At 35.6% G+C, this 23,647-nt stretch overlaps 1 protein-coding gene across 6 annotated transcripts in view; it reads right to left on the bottom strand.

The window, feature by feature from the left end:
• Positions 1 to 13,010: 13,010 nt before the first annotated feature.
• The window catches only part of GRIK2 (glutamate ionotropic receptor kainate type subunit 2), a 588,905-nt gene continuing 578,268 nt past the window's right edge, over positions 13,011 to 23,647 (bottom strand). For 2 of the 6 annotated variants that reach the window (XM_036890420.2, XM_036890419.2), the window contains exon 17: positions 13,012 to 15,714. In XM_036890420.2, coding sequence (XP_036746315.1) covers positions 15,550 to 15,714 — 165 coding nt within the window. In that variant the 3' untranslated portion in view covers positions 13,012 to 15,549. Of the gene's footprint in view, positions 15,715 to 17,992; positions 18,132 to 19,695; positions 19,783 to 23,647 lie in introns of all 6 variants that reach the window. The other 4 variants (XM_057489451.1, XM_057489453.1, XM_057489452.1 and 1 more) reach the window with 4 other exon arrangements.

Genomic DNA, 23,647 nt, shown 5'->3' with positions numbered 1-23,647 from the left:
AATACTCAGGAGGGCAGTTGATTGTAAGCTCTGTGAGGCTAGGGACTCAGTGTATTATCTCAAGTATGTTATTTATATGACTAAATAATCACTTGTTGAATCAAAAAATGGGAGGAAAAGTTAATACAATTTAATGATAATTGGGTGCAGGGTTGCTGGAGAACGACGGGGGAACGATAATGCTCGCCCATCTGTTGTCTCCTATGTTCTCTTATTTGTTGAAAGGCGTGCTCCTCACGCTGGTGCACCAGCCGGGAACCTGGGGGTCACGTCCCTCCCTCACCGGCTCTCTACAACAAGCTACATCTTATGATTCTAACTCTTTAATTTCTCTCCAAACTGTGCAAATCTCTTCAGCCCTGTTTCTCTTATATTTTGTTCTGGTTGGTCTGGTTTGCTTTGTCTTTTGCTTTTCCCTACAGGGATTAAACAACAGCCCCCCTATTTCTTTTTGTTTTTCTGAAGACTCCAATCAACGTCTCCTCAGACCCATTCTCACCCTGTCACTGAGGTGATTTTTTTTTCTAAAATATGAACATAACCAGATCGCCATCCCATTGATGTTTCAGTGACTGCATTCCCTAATGAGGTGGTAGGACCTGCTCGAGGTGGCACGCCTTTGGGGGCTCTTCCTTCTACTCCTCACGTATAGTCACTACCTACAAATGCAACCTTTGGGCCATATTTAAGCTGTCACAGTTTTTGGAATAAAGTGGCTCCTGCTCCTCTTTTCTGTCTTTAGATGCACCCCTCTCCTGGCCATACTTCCCATCAAGCCCCGTACTTGGCCCAGTCATTTCTGTTGGTTCCACTATGTACCATCTCCTGAGGGGGCTCTCCCCATTTCAGGCCCCCCATCTGGGTCAGGTGCCTTCTCCACAAGGTCATAAAATCCTGTGCCTGCCTATGGAAGTACTTCTCATAAAGGATTTTGATCTGTTTATTGTAATACATGTGATTTTGACTCCTCAGCATCTAGTAAAGTGCTCAGCAGTCACTTTTAGCAGGATATGGAATGCAGGGAGAGGAGACGTAGGGCACAGCTGTAGATGCCCAGGGGGTTACACAGAGGTGTCTGGAAATCAGAGTATTCTGGGCTCAATATAAACGTGGGAGTCACTGATATCCAGCTAGTAATTTAAGCAAGGAGGCCGTATAAGATGTTCACGGAGAAGGGCAAAAAGAACGGCAGGGTCTCTAGCTAATTTGTTTTCCCTTTCAGTTCAAAGTTTAATATCAAAAGCTACATAAAAGATATACTTACACTTGTAACCCATAACTTGCTTCCATCTTTCTATGTGGTTATGTAACTAGCTTGGTAAGACTAATGAATTTTTTCACATCGTGTTTCCTTGATTGTAATTTCTTTAATTTTCCACTTGACTCTTGACTCCTAGCAACCTGACCCCTAGCACTTCATATCCCCACACCCCCAGCACAGCCGTGTCCGCCACCCTCCCCTCGTTCCCCGCCAACGGACTTCTAACTGTTCATTGGTCGCGTGTTACTTCCCTGAGATGCACCTGCTCTTTTTTTTTTTTTCCAACAAATATTTATTGAAGGTCTAAAACCTTCACAGACATGAAACAAATTATGTGAAGGAGAAAACGATATAGTCTGGAGCTGTCCATTGAATAATCAAGGAAGTATTTCTCTAGTTCTAGATCTAAGACTTTTTTTCTTTTTTACTGGAAAAATCAGGAAACTAACTTTCGTGTGTGTGTGTAGATCCATACATTTTCAACATTTTGTGTAAGATGATAGCCTCACTGATGTCCCTAAGGGATTTTTGGGTGCTTTTCCTAGAAACACAACTGCCAAAATTACCTGTGGAAAATTCAAATTTGATCACAAAATTCCCCTAATTAAAAACTCTTGGTGTTTCTGCTGTCCTAAATACTGAATTCTTTATAAGTAACAAGGCCTTGAAGGATTCAGTTGATAGGCCTTGAATGCTAGAGTCTGTGGCTAGATGTCGATCCCACTCCTTCCCTTGCTCACTGCACTTCGGCTGCACCAGTTTCTATGTTCTCTGCCTCTGTATTTTCATATGTGCTATTCCTTGAGGAGTTCTCTATAACTTTTGCCCTCCCTCTCTTTTCTTATCCAATTCCAATTTTCACAGTTTAATCTAAAATTTCATTTACTCAGAGATTTCTTTTACTCATGAATATAAACCATATTCTTTGTTATGCTCTGTAGTCATGATACTGGGTAATTGGCTTAATACGTAACAACATATTGACGTGTGATTATTTGTGCAATGTTTGCCTACCCATCATACTGTAAACTCTACCTGAAAAATTCATTCTGTTTGCTAATCGTTGACTCTTTAGCTAATGGCATAATATATGGTTCACAAGAGGTGTCTGGGAAACATTTGTGGAATTAACATGCTTGAAATTATTTTCTTTAGGAGGAAGGCAATCATAAATCATGATCTACAGACTCTCAAGTGGCCTTAACAAAAATATTACTGACACAAGGGACAAAGAAGGTTTGCTGCAGTAAGGACTGAATAATAAATTAACAAAACCACAAGCATGGCAGTGTAGAGGCAAATCCTTAAAACACATCATTATGTACTCAAAACTATCATAAATGAATGATGTGAATCAGTTCTATGTCAGTTGCACTGCAATTACCAGATTTTTCTTAAAATTATATTTTCGTGCTTCCCCTCCTGAAATTTAATTAAGTTTAAAACTAAGTTGCTCACATTTTTTTCAGACTACAAAATATAAATTAAAATCATTGCTGAAAGAAACATTTACATATCACAAATTATTGTGCACCTACCATGTGAAAGACACTATGCTAAGTCCAAAGACTCTAAAAGAGATCTTGGTACACTTCTCCTTGCAAGCTAGACCATGAAAAAGGAGCAGAAGGTTCTGATAGGAAGAGAGGGGGTTAGAGGGAGTACCTTGCAGACACAGCAAGGGAAGGAAATGAGAAAATTCATGGCAAAATTATTACCATTATTAATAAGTTATTTAGCATGTGTGAAGTGCAGGGCATATTACGGGAAATAGGGCTAATGAGACAGCTTGGAGTAAGTTTGTGTAGCATTATAAATGTCTCTAAATGGCACATAAAAAGCTATTATTTATATTGTTAAGTGACACCGAAACAGTCAAAGACTATTTGCTCTCTGCAGTAAATGATTTATCAGGTTCTATTTTGATACAACTCTATTGGGAGTGTGAGGAGAGAAATTAAAAAGCAAAATGCTGGAAAAAGGAAAACCAGAAAGTGGCTGTGTTGGAATAGCAAAAGATAATGAGGGTCTGCCTTCAATACAGGGCATTTAGTTGTTCAAATCTGTGCCTCCTGCACAAAGTCTCTCCTTGGGGAGGGACTAGAGTTCATATGTATCTTTGTAACTTGAGGGTCTGCATGCTCTTTGAAGCTTAGGTAGAGATCTATGTAAGTACCGAGGAGGAAGGGAAAAAATTAGGTGGAGATAATCATTTAAGCATCTATCTCAAAATACTGAGAGGCAAAATGAACAGTGTCAAATAAGTTGGAAGCACTTCTTTTAAAGTCAGGAAAAGGCAAGATGTATATGCCACCTATCACATCCAACATTGCGTTAGAGTCCCTAGACAGCTTTGTAAGACAAGAAGACACTTAAAAAAGAAAGACTGAAATAGGAAATAGGACATTCATTATTTGTGTATCATGTTCCTGTTAACATAAAAAATCCAAAATTACCTAAAGACAAGTATGTAGAAATAAAAGGAGAGTTTAACAAGGTTAATGAATATATATTATTATATATATAGATGCACTACTATATACAAGCAACAAACAATATAAAAAAGAGCAATTTTAAATGGATGTGCTTTATAATAGCTACAAAAGGATAGTTGCTAGGTATAAATGAAACAAGTATGTGATATATGTGTCAGAACTTGATGCAAAAAAACATTGTAAAGGACATTAGAAAAGACAATTGTTTATGAGTAAGAAGATAATATCAAGTAAATACAAAAATTCTTTCTAAATTGATACAATGACTTGACTTCATTCTGATAAAAATTCCAACAGTTATGTGTGTATAAACTCGAATGATTGATTAAGAAATTTAGGTGATAACAAGATACTTCTGAAGACAAAGAATAAGAAAGGATTAAATATAAAACCCAGAGACAGACCCATGCATATATGAAATCTTATTATGTTCCAGATGTAGACAGCAGGTTACCCACAGGAGGCAGTGTTCAACAAATTACTTGGGGAGAAAAAATGGCCACTCAGGTAGGAAAATAAAGAGGAATGTATACATTCTAATTAAATGAGAACTATTAAGTAAAACCTTAAATTTTTTAGAAAAACACATAGATAAATATAATTCCATTATCATTAAAGGAAGATTCCATAAAGTGGTAATAATCATACAATAGAACGATAAATGTGGCAATATTAAAATTAGCAACCTCTGTTCATCAAAGAGACTTCAAAGAAAGTGAAAAATACGTAGGTAACACATGGAGAGGAGATGTTTGCAGCAAATAAAGTCAAATAACATATGAGCTAATATCAATAGTCTATAGGCCCTAAGAAATGATTAAGAAAAACAATTCACTACAAAACTGGGTAAAAGACCTGAGTAGACATTTCAAAGAATATGAAGCACATGTAGCTAATACACATGGGAGAAGATCAATAACACTAGTCAACAGGGAAACGTAAGTCACAACGCCAGTGGTATTTCACACATTTAATAAGTAAAAATGTCTTTGAAAATTTGACAGAAACCAACAGTTGGAGAGAACCTGGCTTACTGGGTTCTCGTACATGGATGATTGAGGGGCTGGTGGGTAGAGTGGCTCTGACAGTGTTGTAGAGTAGAACATCGACACACCCTGAGTGTCAGTTTCTATAGTCGAGAGATATCTTAACACATGAGCACCAGAAGACACACAAATATATATACATATATAATTACCACAAAGTATAACTTAAAAATTACAATTGTAATATCCCCTGACTGGAGAACAAATAAATAAATTATATTAGGTTTAGTCAATAAAATTATAAAATTATAGAACAGTGAAAAATGGTGAACAAGAACTATCAGAAAAAACATGCACAAATCTTAGTAACATAACTTTAAGATATAAAAAGGAAGTTTTGGAAGCCATTCTCTGTCTCTCTCTTTCTCTGGACATTGTCATTTCCGCCTCCTGCTATCTGGGGACACACAGAGGAGATGTGGGACACAGTGAAAGTGCTGAGAAGCTGGAGGCCGGTGAGGGCAGAGGTGGACATGGGAGCGAAGGAACTTTGCACAGACACGAGAAAGTGGAAAAAGAGACAGCAGGGGCTTTTGTTCAGTCTGATACCCTGAAATGAGAGCCTATTCCTAAGTGATTAGACGGGTGGGTCACTAAAATGGCCTCGGGGCAAAGGAGGCTCAGTCTAGTCATTGGGTTCCTATTGTAAATCATGTTTATTGTTCTTGTTCTGCTTTAAAAAAGCTGTTATTTCCTATCAATCTTATTTCATAGTCTGTTAAAGAGCTTGTGAGAACTCTTAAGAATAGTCTACCTACGGCTGTGCCTACTTAGCCAGTGGTGTAAGCAGTGGGGGCTGGGCCCAGTGTTCAGCCACAGGCCGAGCCCTCCGGTCTTCAGGAGAACTGCCAGTGAGGCAAATAGAGTATCTGCATTCCTTTAACTACCTGGCAATCTTGCTTGGAGAGTACAGAATATAGGACTTGGAGAGGCCCATTCATCCTGAAACACCTCCTGGACACAGCCTGTCCAGCAGGGATCTGCTCCTCCTTTTCAGTGCTACGGGTCTCTGCACAAAGAGAGATCAGGCATGACGTCCACGGATGCTCTCAGGAAATGGCACCAGACATGGGCAAGACTTCCCAGGCCTGCATCAATCACGTTATATTCACTGAATGAGCTTCGTTAGGTACAGGATGGCAAGATCCAAGTAGTATATGGACCAGTGTTACTCAGAGAAATGGTGGGAAGATTAAGATAACCTTCTCTGGGTGGATTTAGTTAGTGAAGGTTCCAGAAGGGAAGAACCCAACCAACTTCAGTACAGCATGCTGGCAAGTGTTCCAAGAAAATATGACACGGATTTAAACTTCATTTTCAATGTCAGTAATGGTCCAAAATACCAGGAGATGCTTCTCCCAGGAATTTCTCAGATTTACACTGTAAATACCATTACTGTTCTTCTAGTGGTCAAAGTTGTCATAAATTAACCATGTTCCTGCAGCGTGGAATTTGAGATCATTCTCATTATCTGTCTGTAGGACCCTAAGGGCTGTGGGCATTAACCGAGGACAAGGCTGTATGGACCCTTCTGTGAGTAGCATGGAAATATTACGAAGTTGTGAAACATCGTAGTTGTATTTCTCTGGCCATGTATTCAGTATCTCCTTTACAAACCCACCCACACTACCCAATTAATTAAAGCTTAGAGGCTTAGTTAAGCTCAAAGGCAGGGCTTTGTCTTAAACCCTCATGTCCCCTTATTCTGTACTCTTTATTGAGGCAGTCTTGTTTATATTCACTACTTCAATTAATATCTTTATGCTGCTGACTTTAAAATTTACACATTAATTCCACTCTCTAACTCAAACATGTATAATCAATTTCATTTCAAGGAATTTATATTTGGATATTTCAGAGATACCTCCGTGTTAAAATGTAAATACAGAGTTTTCCCCACAAATGTAGGAAATTCTTCCAGTTGCTTTCATTTCTTATTTGAGCTGATGATACTATTAGTTGGGAAAGCCATAAACTCGTACATAATTGCTGAGCATTGTTGATATTACAAGTTCTCAGAAAACCAGTTTTCCTCTCCTAGATTGCAACCCTCAACAGCCTTTGTGAGCCCCTTAAAGTAGGTCGCGAACATGTGACTAGGTCGTGCTAACAAGCCTTGAAGGTGATCTAGGAATTATCCTCACGAGGATAATGAAAGGTCGAAGCAATTTGGATTATGAATTACCACAGGGAAGTCAATAGCCATCCAGAGAGAGTCAAAAAACCCACAGCAGGATTTTCATGACTACAAATAAACCTACATTTTGATAAGCCATTGAGGTGCCATTGTTCGTTACTGTGACCAAGTACAGTGACAAACGGCACTGGAGTAATTGTGAGTGAGCTGACACACCTGTAAGACTCTAAAAAATTTATTTAAATCCTCTCATCAGTTGTTTCCTTGTCTAAAGTGTGATAATATTGCTCCTCGCCTCATAGGAATGCTTAGAGAATTGGAACAGATAATTCTATAAAACACTCATTACAAATTATGGCACAACAGTTGTTAGCAATCTTTATTATTGAACCATCATTAGATTGTGTGAATTTTCCCTATTAAATAACCTCTTGAATTTGCCTTTCTGTTCTATTCACTGCTGCCAATTGAGTCTAATCCAAACTAACATAGTATTTTACCCAGATTACTTACTGATAGGGCCTCTTCACGAATCTGTATCCACTCTGGTACCTATTTAGACCATGCTCCAAATGGCAGCCTGAGTGGTCTTTACAAAATGCAGATCTTATCCAGCAATATTGCTTCTGCTTAAGAGATTTAAGTGGTTTCCCATTGCTCTTTGGATAAAGATCACATTAAGGTCGCCTGCATTCCTCCTAGCTACGTTCTAAATGCCTTCCAATCACAAGTCCCCACGCCTGCGCTCCCTTAGCCCCGGAGGTCTATGAGGACACGCAGTGCCCCCTCCTGTCGCAGGACTTTTGCATGTACTTTGTCACAGCTTGCTAAGTGTTCTCTCTTTGAGTACCTCATTCATATTTCAGTGCAAACATCACTTCCTCACAGATGTTCATCCCATCCCCCTAGTCTAAAAAAGCCTCCTTTGTTATAAACTTTCATGAAACACTATACTTTACCTCTTGTCACCTGTGTTGAGAGAAACTCAAGCACATATTTTGGGTAAATTTTTGGACAAGAGCTAAATATTTGAGATTTGACTCCATTGCACCCCATTTCAACAAGATTATAAAGTCATTGTTAGGACACTGTTTACTTCTTACCCTGCAAGAAAATCAAGAAATTAAAAAGAAAAAAAAGAGCACTGACAAAATACTTTCTTGTACCTATGTGAGGACAGAGGGAAAAAAACGTGTGATGCAAATAGGAATAGTACAGGTCAGAGAAAAAAAGCTATGGGGTCACATTGTGCACATTAATGAGAACTTGCCACCCTGAGTAATGGACCCACAGCCTAGTTCACATCTCAGTTCAAGTTCTCCGTACTTGGAAGAATCCTACCCTGTGCCACGGTTTGAAGCCAAAGGAAGTAACGTACTTCTGGGAGGAAGACGAAACCCAATAATATGTTTTCATCACACCAATAAATGCTTGCCTGTGCATCCTTTATACATATAAAGCAGTTTTCACACTTTCCACTAATAAAGTTTAGCTTGAGATCTAGGGAGGGAAGTCTTATCCCTTATCAGAATCTAACAAAAAGAGACGCTTCTTATGACAGCTCTTTGCAATTTGTATTTATGTATTCAGCCCATTTGATCAAAGTCAGCCTCCTTTTCTAGACTCTAACCTCTGACAGCAATATCATGTCTCTTGATCATCATAGCACACGCCATAGCTCATCTGAAGCTTGTTTTTTTTTAAATGTAAACAAATGGGTGCATACTTGACTAATTAATGATGGCAGGGCACAGAGCAACAGGCCAGTTCTAATAAAGGTGTCGAGGTTTTTAAAGACTGAGAAAGGCTATCTTGGGAATCAAAGTAATGGTTAAGATAAGGCAGATCTTTATAACTAAATGAAAGATATTCTGCAGAGCAAAGAAAGTACCAATGTTTTCTCTTTCGATGAGTTTCAAGACAAATAGGGTCATAAGGGAGAATCCAGGTTTCCACTAGGGAAAGAGCTAGAGGAAATGTAAAGGAAAACAGTAAGAAGTGAGGGAATCGCATATAAAAATGACTAAGGTCTGACCAGTGTAATGTACAAGTTGTGGTACATGTATCCTTAACAAGGAAGGAACAAGACCTTTTTTTTCCTTTGTCTTTTTGCTCCTAGAAATGTGGATACAGTGGCTGGAGCAATGGAAGCTATCCTGAGCCAAATGAAACCTTTGATTAGGAGCTGAAATATAAGGTAAATGTTAACAGTGTTTAAAAATATTATAGAAGAATATCTGTCGTGTGTCTTTTATTTCCCCCTTTAACTTATGAATTTTGATCAAAGTAAGTGGAATTTATGATTTATGTTAGATTTTTCAGTGCATTAATGATGTTGGTTAGATATTAAAACCTGTAGATTGACCTTATGGTTAACTATTCTGGTAATTGAGAGTGTTATATTTTTGAAGTATAATAGTATAGAAATTTCCAGTTGAAATGTAGGGAAACAGCAGTTGTCTTTTGTAAATAGGCAGGGATATATATATATATTTTAATATCTTTAAAAATTACATTCATAATAAATGTAAAAGCAAGGTAAAGTGTAAAACCACACATTAAAGATTATTCTTAAAATCTTACAATTTAGTGTGGTTCACTAACAAAGTGTTCATTATCTACATTATAACACGTTTCTTGAACTTTATAAAATAGAAATTGGAATATTTTAAATTCGACCTAAGCCCTTAGGGTATAAATTATATTGGCTTCCAATTTTAACATTATCTGACAGATACTGAAATAGAAATCTCCCCCATTTCAGAAATATTCTTCAGCTCCATTTTGTGAAATTCATTTTCATTGTGAAAATAAAATAAGCCTTCCTTTTTACCTTACAGTTAGAAAATTATTTTGTAAGAAGAAAACACTGGCAATATTTAAGTTCTTTATAATTAAAAGAGCAAGATCTGTTCTGTCTCCACTCTGTCTGAACCAGAGTACTTTGAATTTGTTTGTTTCCTATACTGCATTTCTGTAGTATATTTTCTTTAAAGAAAGGATTCTTGTTCCAGATAAGAGTGAAGGATTGAATGCATGCATCAAATTTTGCTCCCTATTAACCATAAAAATTACACTAGAGATATTTTTTAATGCATAAAACTCCAAAAGTAAAAAGAATAAGAAAGATGAGAATTTCAGCAAAACTTTGAAAGGAAAAAGCATATGAACAAAGACAGTTAACTAAGCAGACTCAAAAAAAAATAAAGAATCCCAACTGGACAGTGTGAAAAGCTGTCAACCAATCAGATTATATCACAGAATTTTTCGAAGGCCCAGGCAGGAACCAGCTGTGCAGCATACATTCAAAACTAGTAGCGTAGAGGGAGAATACAAAAAGTAGGGCTTACTGAATGCAAATTGAAAACAGTGGATTCCTTTGTTCCTCTCCCTTTTTCTCAAAGTGTAGGGAATTAGTCTCAAAAGAGAAAAAAAAGGACTCCAGGCTGCAGGGTACCAGGTTTAGCTGAAAGTCTCAGTTAAAGCAGTTGATTAAGTGGCCTTAGTCATTCTGAATATGGGATGCAGAGATCTCAAGCCCTCTTAACCCATGCTTACCAGAACGTTGGCCACCAGGGTCCTAATTTCCCCACAGGAAATTAAAAGATACTTCTCAGGGGAATCTAACAGGCCCAAGAGGAAATATCCAAAGATAAGAACGTTTTGAAGAATTTATCAACAAATAGTGCATCCAGACCAATCTATAGTGAAGCTCAAATTAGTGATTCTCCCCTCCACTGCTATGTGACTAGAGCTTCCAAATCAGATTTTAATCCCTTTTTCTTAATCACTAATGGGTTGCTAAGAATTAACAAATGTCTGAAGAAAACTTCTGCAGAAAAATATGGAAGATAGAAATCCAAACGAGCAAACAGAAAAATGCAACTGGGAGGTAAGGAGGTTCTGTTCAGGAAGATGGATGTCATAAGATTGCCATTAAAGGTTTCAATGGTAAGAGAAGATATAACCATAAAACAAGAATTCATAGAAATTAAAACAATTCAGCAGAAGTGAAAAACTCCCTACTTCCCAAATACAATATTTGGGAGATAAAAATGAAAAACTGAAGAGTAAAGGTAACAAATTTAGACTAAACAGTTCAGGAGCTCTAATGTTAAGATAAGAGAAGCTATTAGAGTGAACAGAGAAAGCAGAGAAAAGGAAAGTTTTCCCCAAATGGAAGGACAACAGTAGTTAAATTGAAAAATAAAGCAAAAGCCCAGTACAATGGGTGAAAGATCCATGCCTATCATTGGGATATTTCAGGAGGCTGGGGACAAAAAGAGATCAAACAAACCTAAGAGAACGTTTTAAAAATCACAAAGAATCGGGGACCTGAATGACCCAGGTTTGTCCACAGCAGACTAGAAGTAAGCAAGCAGTAAAAGAATGCCTTCAAATTTATCTAGGAAAATGATCTTCAACTTATAATTCCATGCCCAGCAAAACTAACAATTACTTTTTAATGTAGAATAAAAGCGTTTCCCCACATGAAATGTATCAAAAAATGGACCTCTTTGGCAATCCTTCTCTAGAAGCATCCAAAATTACAGATAAACCTAGAAATGGAGGGCATATGTTATAGGCAACAGGGACTCTTCATGGTAAAAAGACTAAGGAGACCCCAGAAGGCAATGGAATGGAGGGATTTCACAGTAATAACTGTGCTGTTATCAGTCCATAGTGGAGCAGCGTGACTTCTCCGATTACAGATACACTCAGGACTGCCATGACCAAAATCCTCACTTGCTATTATACCACCTTTTTACCCTGAGGACATGTGAGCCTGGCCCATATTGTTATCCAGACTTTGTTTGCCTTGATCAGACACTAATGAAATTCTTCCAATTCTTTTCATGCCTGTTTCCTGAAACAGCCAGGCACTGTCTTCTCTCCGTGAATGTATTCTGCTTAAATCTACACCTCAGAACTGGAGGTGAGTGACAATAAGCAGAGTCAATTAATATATAGAATAGCTCATTCCCAGTGAACAATAATTTTTGGTGCATACAACAGCAAGATGCCACGATCCTGTTGTACATCTGAAATGTATACAATCTGCTGCATGTATATTGCATAACAAACATTACAAAGTATCATTGTGCTAGATCACTTTTAAATCATTAGTGTTTAGTACATATATGTGTTCATTAATAACAAGGAACTTATGTTTTTTAAAAAAACATAGCCAAATTGCAAATATTTGAAGCATTGTACTTACTAAAATATGCTTAAAACATTTTTACGTATTTGTAAAATAGAATATATCCCCTTAGTATTCTCACTGTAGTTAGAGTTATTCAGCTGTAATTACATGAATATATCTCCTTGGTATCCTCATACTCATTAGGGTTACTTAGCTAGAATATATATAAATATAAATTCTTGCATTTTCATCTGGCTAGGGTGATTTAGTTGTGGTATATGCAAATATATCCCCCTGGTGCTCCATACTAGCTAAAATTATCTATTTGTGGTATGTGCACCTCTGCTGATTACCTGGAATTGTCAGGTAATCATGTCAATGTTGTTGACTAGAATAGATATTTTTTTCCTCCCCTTATAATTTGAATGTTAACACTAGAGAATAGTTTAATCCAACACACTGCCTTCTCAGAGAGAGGAGACGTTCTTTCATTGCTTCAAATTATTTTGAAAGTAATCAAGAGTTTATGAAAATTAACAATAGCATCTCATATATGCATAAGCACCTAATAAGTAGGGAAATATCTGTTTCGGCAATAATGTGGAAACCTTTTACCAAATGGATAAAAATTAAATATTATACATTATTTATTCTAAATTACCTTTAGAATTAAGATATAATGAGCTTTTTATGCTTTCCAAAGTTTGTTAATTTAATTCTTGAAAAAAAAGGCTGTCAAATTTTATCAAAAACCTAAATAATTATTTTCTGGCTACTTAAAAAAAAATAAAAATTATCATTCCCTGCCTATTATTAGGTTAACAAACAAACTGAAATTAAAAACATTTTAAAATCCAATTAGAATCTGATAAAAATCTTACTATTTTATATAAAATCTGAACATTTCATGAGATATATTATTTAAGGCTATTTACCACTTTGAAAAACCAATGCTGAGATTTTTAACAGTGACATGCCATCTCTCCCTAAAATTAAATTTTGGGACACAATTATCATTTAAATATGAATTTTACTTTAAAGTAACCCTGACTCTAGAAATTCTGAAATCACTTGTACATTTAATTTGTAATTAGCTATTAGCAATCTGATTATGCAACTTTTGCAGAGTTGAAGAAACACTTCACAGAGCTTCATTTTCTATTTCTTATTTGGTCAGGAGTTCTATGTAAAGGGGATAAAGAGATACAAAATTCCAATTATAAAGTAAAATAGTCACATGGAAGAAAGTACAGTATAGGGAATATAGTGAGCAACACTATAATATATTCGTGTGTTGACCGATGGTAACCATTTATGGTGGTGAACATTTTGTAAGGTATGTAATTGTCGAATGTCTATATTGTACACCTGAAACCAATATAGTTTGTGTATCAACTATATTTCAATTAAAAAATAAAAATAAAATGGGTATCTTTTTTGCTTAGTAAAGTATGCTTTAATTTGTGATTTAGAAAAAGTTCTAGGGTACTAACATCTAAACCACATCATTATTAATTGTTGATATTAAGCCTATCTCTCCCTCTCCATTGGCTGATTTACACTGAATTATCAATGCACAAGGAACTTTTAAAGTAGACATGAGTTGAACTTCAAATACAATAACAGTATGTGGTTCTATACAACCCTACGAATACAGTTAATATCCGCCCGTGGAAGAGATGAGATCATGAATGTTGCCTCTAGAACTGCCACTTTGCTCATTTAAACTACCTAAGCCTAAAGATCACATGGCAGAGTCCAGCTTTTCCTACTTCCGGGCAGCTTATTGCCTGAACAGTTGTCTTCTTTTCTCCAGGTAGCAGGGAAGCAGCCATCCTTGATGACCCAGGACTCAGGAAGCGTACTTCCCTTAATGCAATGAGCATAGTGTGATTCGTTTACCCATGCAAGAGAAAAATGAAAGTCAAAGCTGAAAGTAAAATGGACATAATTTTAATGAATTTTTTTAAATTTTGTGCATTGGATTCAAACAGCAAACTGTGTGCACTCAACTGTTATCACAATGTTGTCGAGAGGCCTGTGTCTTCACCATTTCACACACAATTGTCCATTGCAGCATGTTATCGTCCTTGTGGAAGCCAGGGGTGTGGCGTGGTAAGCAGGGTGGTAGTGCACCTAGCTTTTTATATCATCTAACTCGAAAATATTTCTCTGCTATGATTCCTCTTTTTCTTGATAAAAATAGTTTTCACCAAACGTTGGTGGTGCACACGCACTACCATTCATGCTCGACATCACACCCCCGACAGGAACACGTGTTCTTATTTTGTTGATAAAAAGTATTACAAAAATTTCCATACAAAAACTATTTTCATAGAAATCTTGCATTTCCACAAATAAACCTGAACATTTTTTTGAAAAAAAACTGCTCAAGAATTTTGTTCATTTAACACTGTGACTGTATTGATAAATGCAGTCCGCTTCAAAGTTCTCTGCACATATTTTTCTCTAGAACTTTTTCCTTTCACCAAGATCTACCCAGGCTCCGTCAAGTTCATTTACAGCAGGAACAAGGGTTTGGATGAACCTATCTGAACGTTAGAATGGAGCTTCGGTCTTCCACATCACCATCAATACTCAGTCCTCGTTTACAACTTAGGACAAAGCTTGCAAAACATTATCCTTTTAAACTCAGAATCTCTGAACCTACTGTTGCTTTTATATTACTGGTGTAGGGCTGGGGAAAGGGTCTCTGGGGGCAATAGGTAGGGATATGGTAGGGTTGCATGTGCAATCTCCTGTCTTGGTGAATTCAAGAAAAATATTATTGCCTTGGTAACTGACATTTCTACCTCGGTCAGTGACACAGATTGTCAAAAAGAAAGAAAGAAAGAAAATACTGATGAGGATCTGCTTTATATTCCACTTGCCATGAAATTCAGATTTGTTTTGCATTACATTGTTTTCACATCCCATAAACACATATCATCTATTCACCATTATACTGAGTAATCGGGGGCTGGTAACATCACCACCTCATTATCTGGGGGTTCAGAAGACTGTACTGTTTCTTTTAACACTACAGTTTTTGCTCATTCCAGGTATTTTTATTCATAATGTTTTTTTTTTTTTTTTTTACTGGTTACGCTTGGGGCATTGATATTCCATCTCCTGGCAACAGTTGGACTTCAAAAGGAACCTGTAATTTCTTACTGGACTGCATTTGAAACCAGCCACGAGATGCGCATGTCACATTCACTCAGAAGAAGGGAGGAGGAGCCCACGACAGTGTAACCCCGTGTGACTGGGTCGATCCATGATGCTTGTACATCAAGTCTGGTCACGGCAACTGCTTAGATCACAGAGTCTCTAGTTCATAGACACAGCGGCATGAGGTAACTCATTTTATTTTGCACAGGTTGCATATTTCCACAGGAAACATTCTCGCTAAATTGTTTGGAAAAAAGACGACAGATTGTGCTTGGGTATTTGGTCTCCCAGCTTTACGCCATGGTCTCTTTACCTGGCAACCTTCTGTCGTTAAATGTGTGCATGTTGATGACTTCCTCTGTTTTCACGATCACCGGGGCCTGCGGCTTGTGTTTTAACCGGCGCTGGCACTGCAGGGACAGCCGCAGTTCTTCCACCATGGCGCTACAGAAGGACCTCTAAGAACGACACGGAGAATGCAACGTTACCAAACAGACAAAGGGCGACTGTCCAGAAGCAACATTCAAATCATTCTCAACAGACTTGTCAACAGAGTAGCCTTGAGCTTTCAGAAGTTTCATTATAAAAGTGGTAACCGAACTGTTACACTTTTAATACACATGCTAATTAAAATATTTCATCCAAGTGGGCTAGTTTAAAGAAAATCTCCACCGGATAATCATGATGAACTGCCTACTAGGAAGGCATGTAGTCCATATACAGTGAATACGATTGTCAGATGGAAAATTGACTAGCATAGTAAGATACAAATCCACCTTAAAATTTAAATACAAACTTACATATACAAATCAATCACCAGAAACCCATTTTTGATCTTAAAAGAAATGAAAAGAAATGTACTATTTCTTTGATCATAACATGAGATAGGAAAATTTTCTTTAAACATAGATTCTTCATTTTGCATCTCAAAACAGAACAAAATAGTACTCACACACTTAGACATAAAAACATGGAAAATAATTTCTGGTATTCATTATATATTTTTTTGTGATTATGCCTATAAAACATATGATTACTAACACATATCATGAAATGACAAATTATAGCACATTAAAAATCTGTGAACAAATATTACATATTTTTGTCATCAGCTTGATTAGTGAGATCTGGTAAGTAACTTATTGCATGATGATGAAAGTATATATTTTAATTTCCATTTCATTGGCAATATATTTCTTAGAAATTCTGTATATCTGGGGTTCATACGTAAAAACTCTTCAAAATTCCTACCATAGTCATACATATATGTGAAGCAAAATTTTGCTAGTCTACTTCCCCAGTTAATTGAGATACATGTATTAGTTACATTAATCAATTTCATGAACCAGTTGCATATTACAGTTAAAATTCAGATGGGCTGAGACTTGGGCTCTTTCTGTGCAAGAACTAAAAATGTGGACAACCAAAAAGGTGGACAAGTATGAAAAAAATCACACAATTCCATAAAGTGATATGAGAACATAATGAAATAAATCTAATCAAGTATGCATGTGAAGGGGTGTTTTTTTGCTTTAGTTGTTACTGCTATGAGGCTATTTCCAAAAGAACACAGGATAAAAATATTTGATACTATATTTATGACTTATGTTTTAAAAATATTTTGCATACATAATCTTCTATGATGTTCAATTTAATACTTTGAATCAAAGTGGGCATCTATGTGCCAGAGAAAACTGACTCAGAGAGAGCGTAGGTTAGGCACTTTCCACAGCTCTCATCTGAGACCTCAGCAACACATCCCGACACACTATTTGGTGATTCTGAACCCTGCTCCTGGACCTTTTTGTCCAGTCCTGGCTGTATTCTCATTTTTGTTTTATGAGTTCCCGAACAGTTTCCATGGCGGTCTTCTCAACTCTAGGTCTAGGCTATTCCTACCCAAAAGGCTTATGACCAGAATAATCTATTTTTTTAACATCACTTATTAATAACAATATTTTGTCCAAAAACAGGTGAAACCCAAGTCTCTTTTTCCCATCATGATTTCTGTGTTCCAGCTTTCTGACTTCCTGACCTCACCCCATTTCCTTTTTCTCTCCACACACCCTTCCCTGCTTGGACTGCCCAGGTTTCTCTCCTTTGCTTCTCTTTGCTCTGGCCCCCTGCTGAGTTCTTACATCCTTCATAGCAATCCAACTTTATCCCTTCCTCAGGACGTGACTCAAATTTTAACTCATTCAGGAATTGCTTTCCAATGGACCAGGCTCATTATCCTCACTCAATATAGTTTTTTGTGCTCATTATCACATTTCTCTATCTGGCCCCTAGGTTCTTCACCGAATTGTAAAGAGCAGAGATCAAGTTCTCGTGGGACTGACTGTGCACCTGTGTGTTCTTTAAGTGCTGACTAACTTAATAGCTACACAGGATGCAAGTACCTTAATTCTTACTCACTAACGTTCTTAATTCAATTGCTTCAAAACGTTTTCTCAGAAGCTTAGTAAAACACCTTATGTACAAGTCATCGCATTAATCAGGTAAAACTTTGGTATCTGTTTAATAACATTAATTAGTCAAAATAATTAATTTATAAGTGCTTGTAATGGGTGATGAATAAATGCTACATGTGACTTCCCCACTAACTACAGAGTTATTGTCATGAATTACTTATTACGTGTTAAATGATACAGTTCTGAAAATCATGAATTTCTATTAGAGAATTTATATGACACCTGACAGCCAGTACATGGGCATGTTTTTCTTGTCGCTTTATACCTACTATTAGATGTATTTATTAAGAACATGATGATAATGGTGGTGAAGATGGTGATGATGACAACACTGTAGAAATGGAAAAATCTGATTCCAAAAGGGGGAGGAATACATAGTCTTGAGGTAACTTAGTCTTGGCTCTCTGTTGAAACATTTAACAGAAGAATTGATTAGATACTGTAACAAAGTCAAAACTTGATGCCATTGACACTTAAACATGTTATAGGATGTGAATAATGCTGGTTTGAAATAAGCCTTCATTAGAAATGTATGAGTTTCCCAAATGTGAAATTCTTTATAACACCCTCTTTGGGCTAATTCAATTTTTAGGCATTTTGATTATATTAGTTTCAAAAAACATAATAGAATAGATTCATTGGTTAATTTTTTTTTATCATACTAAGAGAATGGTCCAGACAACAGATATTCTTAAGAAAAGAATCTTATAAATGTATATATCCCCATTCAACTATGACATGACTTTATTTCTAATAAGTTAAGGAGTAAATTTACCCTATATTTAACTTGAGATGACAAAGACATATAAAACTCTTTTTAAGCAATTTATGTAACGTAGCATTTGTAATGCTAACATAAAATGTAGACCGTAATACTTTCAAAGACCATAAACAACAAAGACCACAGTACTTTCTCCTTTTATAATTTAAATTATCTTAATTATATTTACATATGAGAAACCATGAAATTTATAAATGTAGCCCCACTGTTACCTTTTTTAGTCTTGTTCCTTTTGATAAATCTGAGAGTGAAGAATTTAATCAACCAATGAACAGCTTTAATTATATATTGTCAAGTTGCTATTATTAATTTTTCTCTCTGAATAAGCTGAATTTTGCCACTTCTTTTTTGATATGTCAATGTAAATTTATCTGGAAAATTATTTTATCTCCATCTCCATGAGACAATAGGTTCTCTTATCACTTTTAGACTGTATATAATCTTTCACAAAACTATGAAAACCTTTAGATTTGAACAAGAGTTTGGAATCAACAGGGCAAGTTAAAAGAATTTAATGGTATCATAAAGTATTGTTCACTTGTAGCACCAGGGCAAACACATATCCCTGTCTATTTTTAAAGCGTTAGAATACACATTCCATACATTGATTATCTAAGAATCTATCAAGTTGAAACTGTAGAGATGTTTGGGAAATACAGTTTCTCTGTGCTATATGTTGCCAAAAAATTACCATGTCTGACTTAACAAAGTTCAAATTTGTCACTCAATAGAGACAAATTGTCTTTCCTACTTCATATAATGATTGGAATTTTTAAAGTCTCCTTTTATTAAACTACGAAATAAAGCTTTGAAAAACCCAAGTGTACTTGAACGAGAATTTCTGGGTTATAAAAAGAAGGAGAAGGAAGGAGAGGAGAGGGCAAGGATAGGGAGTATAAGACAGAAGCCAGGAGGAAGGAAAAGGGGAAGAAGGAAGAATAAAGGGGAAGAGAGACGTGGAAGGAAGGAGAGAAAGGAGGGAGAGAGGACAGAGGGGCTGAGGCGCGGGAAGACGGGGGGAGGGAGAGAAAACTCTTGCTTTTCACATCATTTCTTAGGGATGGAGCCCCACAAATTGTGTTATTAAATAAGGTAAATTTCTTAGGGTGAAAACAACAGCAAAGATGTTTCTCCACATTCATATAACAGACTACAAAAAGAAAAAAAGAAAGGCACAGGATACTAACCATTATTAAAAACCTCTTTTAGTAAGTTTCAAAAGTTTACTAAACAGTGTCTGGATGGTAGGGTGGCACTAACCAAATAGAAGATTCCTGAAAATGAAAATTTAAATCTTTGAGCTGTTAGCATGTATAATTGCATTTAAATTAGTAAAATTCATTATAAAAATTCACTATATTTAATGAGGCAAGCCGTATTTACGCATCTCTAACGGTTGAAACAATGATTCTCTAGAAATCTTAGAAGTATGAATTTGGTTATATTTACATTGCTTTTTAAACTAGCTATATATACTTCTTATTTTGAGTGTAAGAAGACAACATAGTAATCCACAGATTAATGTTTCTCAAGAATATCATTATTGGTGTGATTCTTAGTAGCTTAACTTTTAATTTAGAGGTATGTTTCTATGATAACATGATATGACAGCACTTGAAGAAGCATATAATTTTTTAATATTAGAAATCTAGTCATAAACATGCTCCACATCGAACACATATTTAAACTTCATTTTTAAGTTAAAACCTTTATATTGAGCAATGTCTTTTTTAAAAGCTGCAACTGATGAAAAATAACCAGTTTGATTTTTTTTTAACTTTGAAGCTCATTCCTTTCATGTTGAATGTTTGGAGTCATTTATCACCTGAAGGAGAAATAATCATAGAATATTATACATGACTATCAAGTTTGGATTTAGTAATTACTCTTTAAAGAGGGAACTCTATTTTATGTGTTCTGCTATCCTATTCTTTGATAGTAAAAAATTATGATATTCCAATATTCAACCATTTTGGCATGCAGTTCTTATTTGAAGCCTTACCAACACATCTTCGAGCTGTCACTGTCAAATTCTGTAGCTCGATGTTCTAATACCATCTAGCATGTATCTGCCAAGTTGTTCTGATTTGTGTTTACAATAATTGTTAACTGATTATGGATACCTAATCCATTCTCAGACACTTTTCTAATGAATTTCTGAAGCTGTGTGTCATTTGGCCAAGAATTCAAACCACACGCAGTAGGAATAAATTCAAGCAGTCATAGTGATGCCTAGAGAAAATTATCCCACAGGAGACAATAATTAAGTTAACTAAATAATAACTAATGTGGAATAAAAAGCATATAGAGTGTAAAATGCAATATTTCATACAAATACTGTATTCAATGAAGAAAATAAATGTTATGTAATGCAGCGCATTGCTTTGGACTTATATTCCTTTTACTTGGCACTTTAAAAAATATCAAATTAGCTAATGCTATATACACATCAGAAATATGAATTGACCTAAGGCTTTATGAATGTAACAGTGAAACAATGAGAGATGAAAAACGACTAGTTCAGACTCATGTCAAAAATATATACAGCAACTTTGATCTTCAGAGGCAGTTTTAGAGCAGCTCTCATTTTGAAAAAATTATATTATTTGGATAAGCTGTGCAGCAGTCAGACAAGAATTTACATGCAGGTCCTTTAGGGATCCTATTTCTTAACCACTGTAATTTTGCAGCTAGAGAAACTAGAACTCAAGAAGTCAATTTATCTATCTATGCTTAGGCACTTAACTAGTATCAGTGCTAAAACAGGAGCACAGTCCTCCTGGGTTCATCCTATGGATGGTTTGCTGTATCAATTTGCCTTATTAACAGTGATTTGAATTTCACTCAAGCCTTTTGCCTGGACTCTGTTAGTAAATGTTAAGTTTTGAATACTACATAATAAATCAGAAAAAAATTATGGAGCAAAAGCAATACTATTTTTTCTCAGTAAGTAAAATGACAAAGCATCCTTTAGCCTGGAATATTTTATAATGATAAACATAACCAAAGATTAAGATATTCTCAGAAACCTTGACTCTTACAGAAACAGTTACTGAATATCTTTATATGTATTTTGCAAATACAATGAGACAGAGAAAAATGGGGCATCATTATAGGTTTTTACATTTCCTCTACTTAAGCTAGAAAAATCAATAAGTAAGGTCGGACAAGCTTCAACACCTCTTTAGTCAATACAGCTATGAGTGAATTTTAAGAAACAGCGCTGTTAATCATCACATTCTTTCTAGGAGTTACAATGCTACAATTTATCAACAAAAAATATAACAACCAAATAACTAATGCTTAATTCCAGAAAAGCTCTCTTTCTTAAGGTCCAGCAGTTAAAATGTATCAGCTTTATGAATAACGGTAATTTATATTTAAAAAACAGCTGTTTATTTCATGCTAGTCAAAAACCCCACACATATTAGCTATCTTAATTGTTAAACACTTTCATTGATGGTGTATTCATAGCCCATTTATTTATTTATTTTAAAGGATGAACAGAAAGGTTAAGTAATTTTATCCAACATTAAATAAAGTTGAGAGATGAACCCGTCTTTTTCCTTTCAAAATTCTGCTTCATGTCGAGGAAAGTGAAATAACTAGACAGTGCTTATAATCAAAGCCCACAGTCTATTTAGTTCAAACTCCTATTCCAACATTTTACTGATGCAACTTGAGACAGAAAGACTATCATGAAAAACAGTTAAATATTCTCCTTCCATTATATGCAGTATGATATAGTGCAAATAGTGTTAGACAAGGTATCTTTGATCTTGGGAAGCATATTTGACCCCTGAGACACTTATCCTCATCTGCAATATATGGATAATCATATCTGCAGAGTGTTCAGGGTAACTCCATCCTCGAATAAGGTATTATACTTTAAAAACTTAATGCCATTTACAAAAATAAGGTAGTAAAATTATCAGCTGTTGAGCTACAATCTTAAATTTAAAACACCATTTGTGGGTTAAAAGAGTACATAAACAAATCAGCCTTTTGCTGATTTGAAAGATTAGCAAGTAAATGAAGACTGGCATCTCATTATAAAGTATGATTTTATGTTCATATGTAAAAACATTTAAAGAAGCCATCCAGTGAGTCCTTATATAGATCATTAATGGAAACTGAGAGATGTGTTCTCAGAGAAGGGTAGTAAATACAAAACCATACAAAATGGACTATTTGTCCAAAGTTTATTTGCAACTTTTAACTTCTGAGTAGCAACGTGCATTTAAGAGCCAAACTTTATTAAACTGAAAATACACTTAAAACTTCCAATGTCTAAAAATTTTAATGCAATTAAATTTTATACATTAAATTAATGAAAACCACAGACATTCTGTGTAATATTGAAACTGCAATATTCAGCAATTACTTAGAAAATGTAAATATTGCAATAAAATCTTTACTGATTTAAAAGAGTGCTTGCATTCCTATATCTTATTCAACAAATGGCTTCTTTTGAAAAGAACTGCTCCTGTTAGAACTAATTCTGCAACACTATGAAAACAACTTGTGCATAAGGATCTATGAACAACTTGCTTTCATTCTTCTGGTTCCATGAAATAAATACAGATTCTGCCAAAATGTTTGCCTTGTGAATGATCCTTGACCCAGGACCCCTGGTCCTGCAGGTTTTCTGCTCATCCTTCCCCATATTGCACCGCTGCACTCATATCCTTGTACTATGAGATATAGCTGTCTTCTACATTTGTTACTCAACTATAGACTGAAGAACATTCTATTTGCCCTTAAACATTTTTTTGACTTTCAGTGACTACATTGACTAAAATGGACTATATGCTTCAAAACAACAATACTACATAGCTCTTAAAATGTACTTCAGTTATCTTAGAGGAAAGTTAGAACAAGAATATGTGTCCAAGACAGGGCTTATAGCTTACAAATTGAATCTCATCAAGAACTTATATTTTTATCTCTCAGACATATTTATTGCATTTGGTTTAGACTTAAATAATAAGAAAGGGAATGTTTTTGTTAAAGTTTTTCATGTAAAATTCCAAGATTCATGTTCAAAATGTTAAATGGAAATAATTGGTATAGGCAAATCCATATTCAGTTACATGGGAAAGAAAATATGTCTGTATACAAACCAGACAAAACAAAAAT

This window comes from Manis pentadactyla, chromosome 12, assembly GCF_030020395.1.
Source record: "Manis pentadactyla isolate mManPen7 chromosome 12, mManPen7.hap1, whole genome shotgun sequence".
Lineage (NCBI taxonomy): Eukaryota > Metazoa > Chordata > Mammalia > Pholidota > Manidae > Manis > Manis pentadactyla.
Note: the sequence above shows the minus strand (reverse complement) of the source record. Positions and strands in the feature narration are given on the sequence as shown.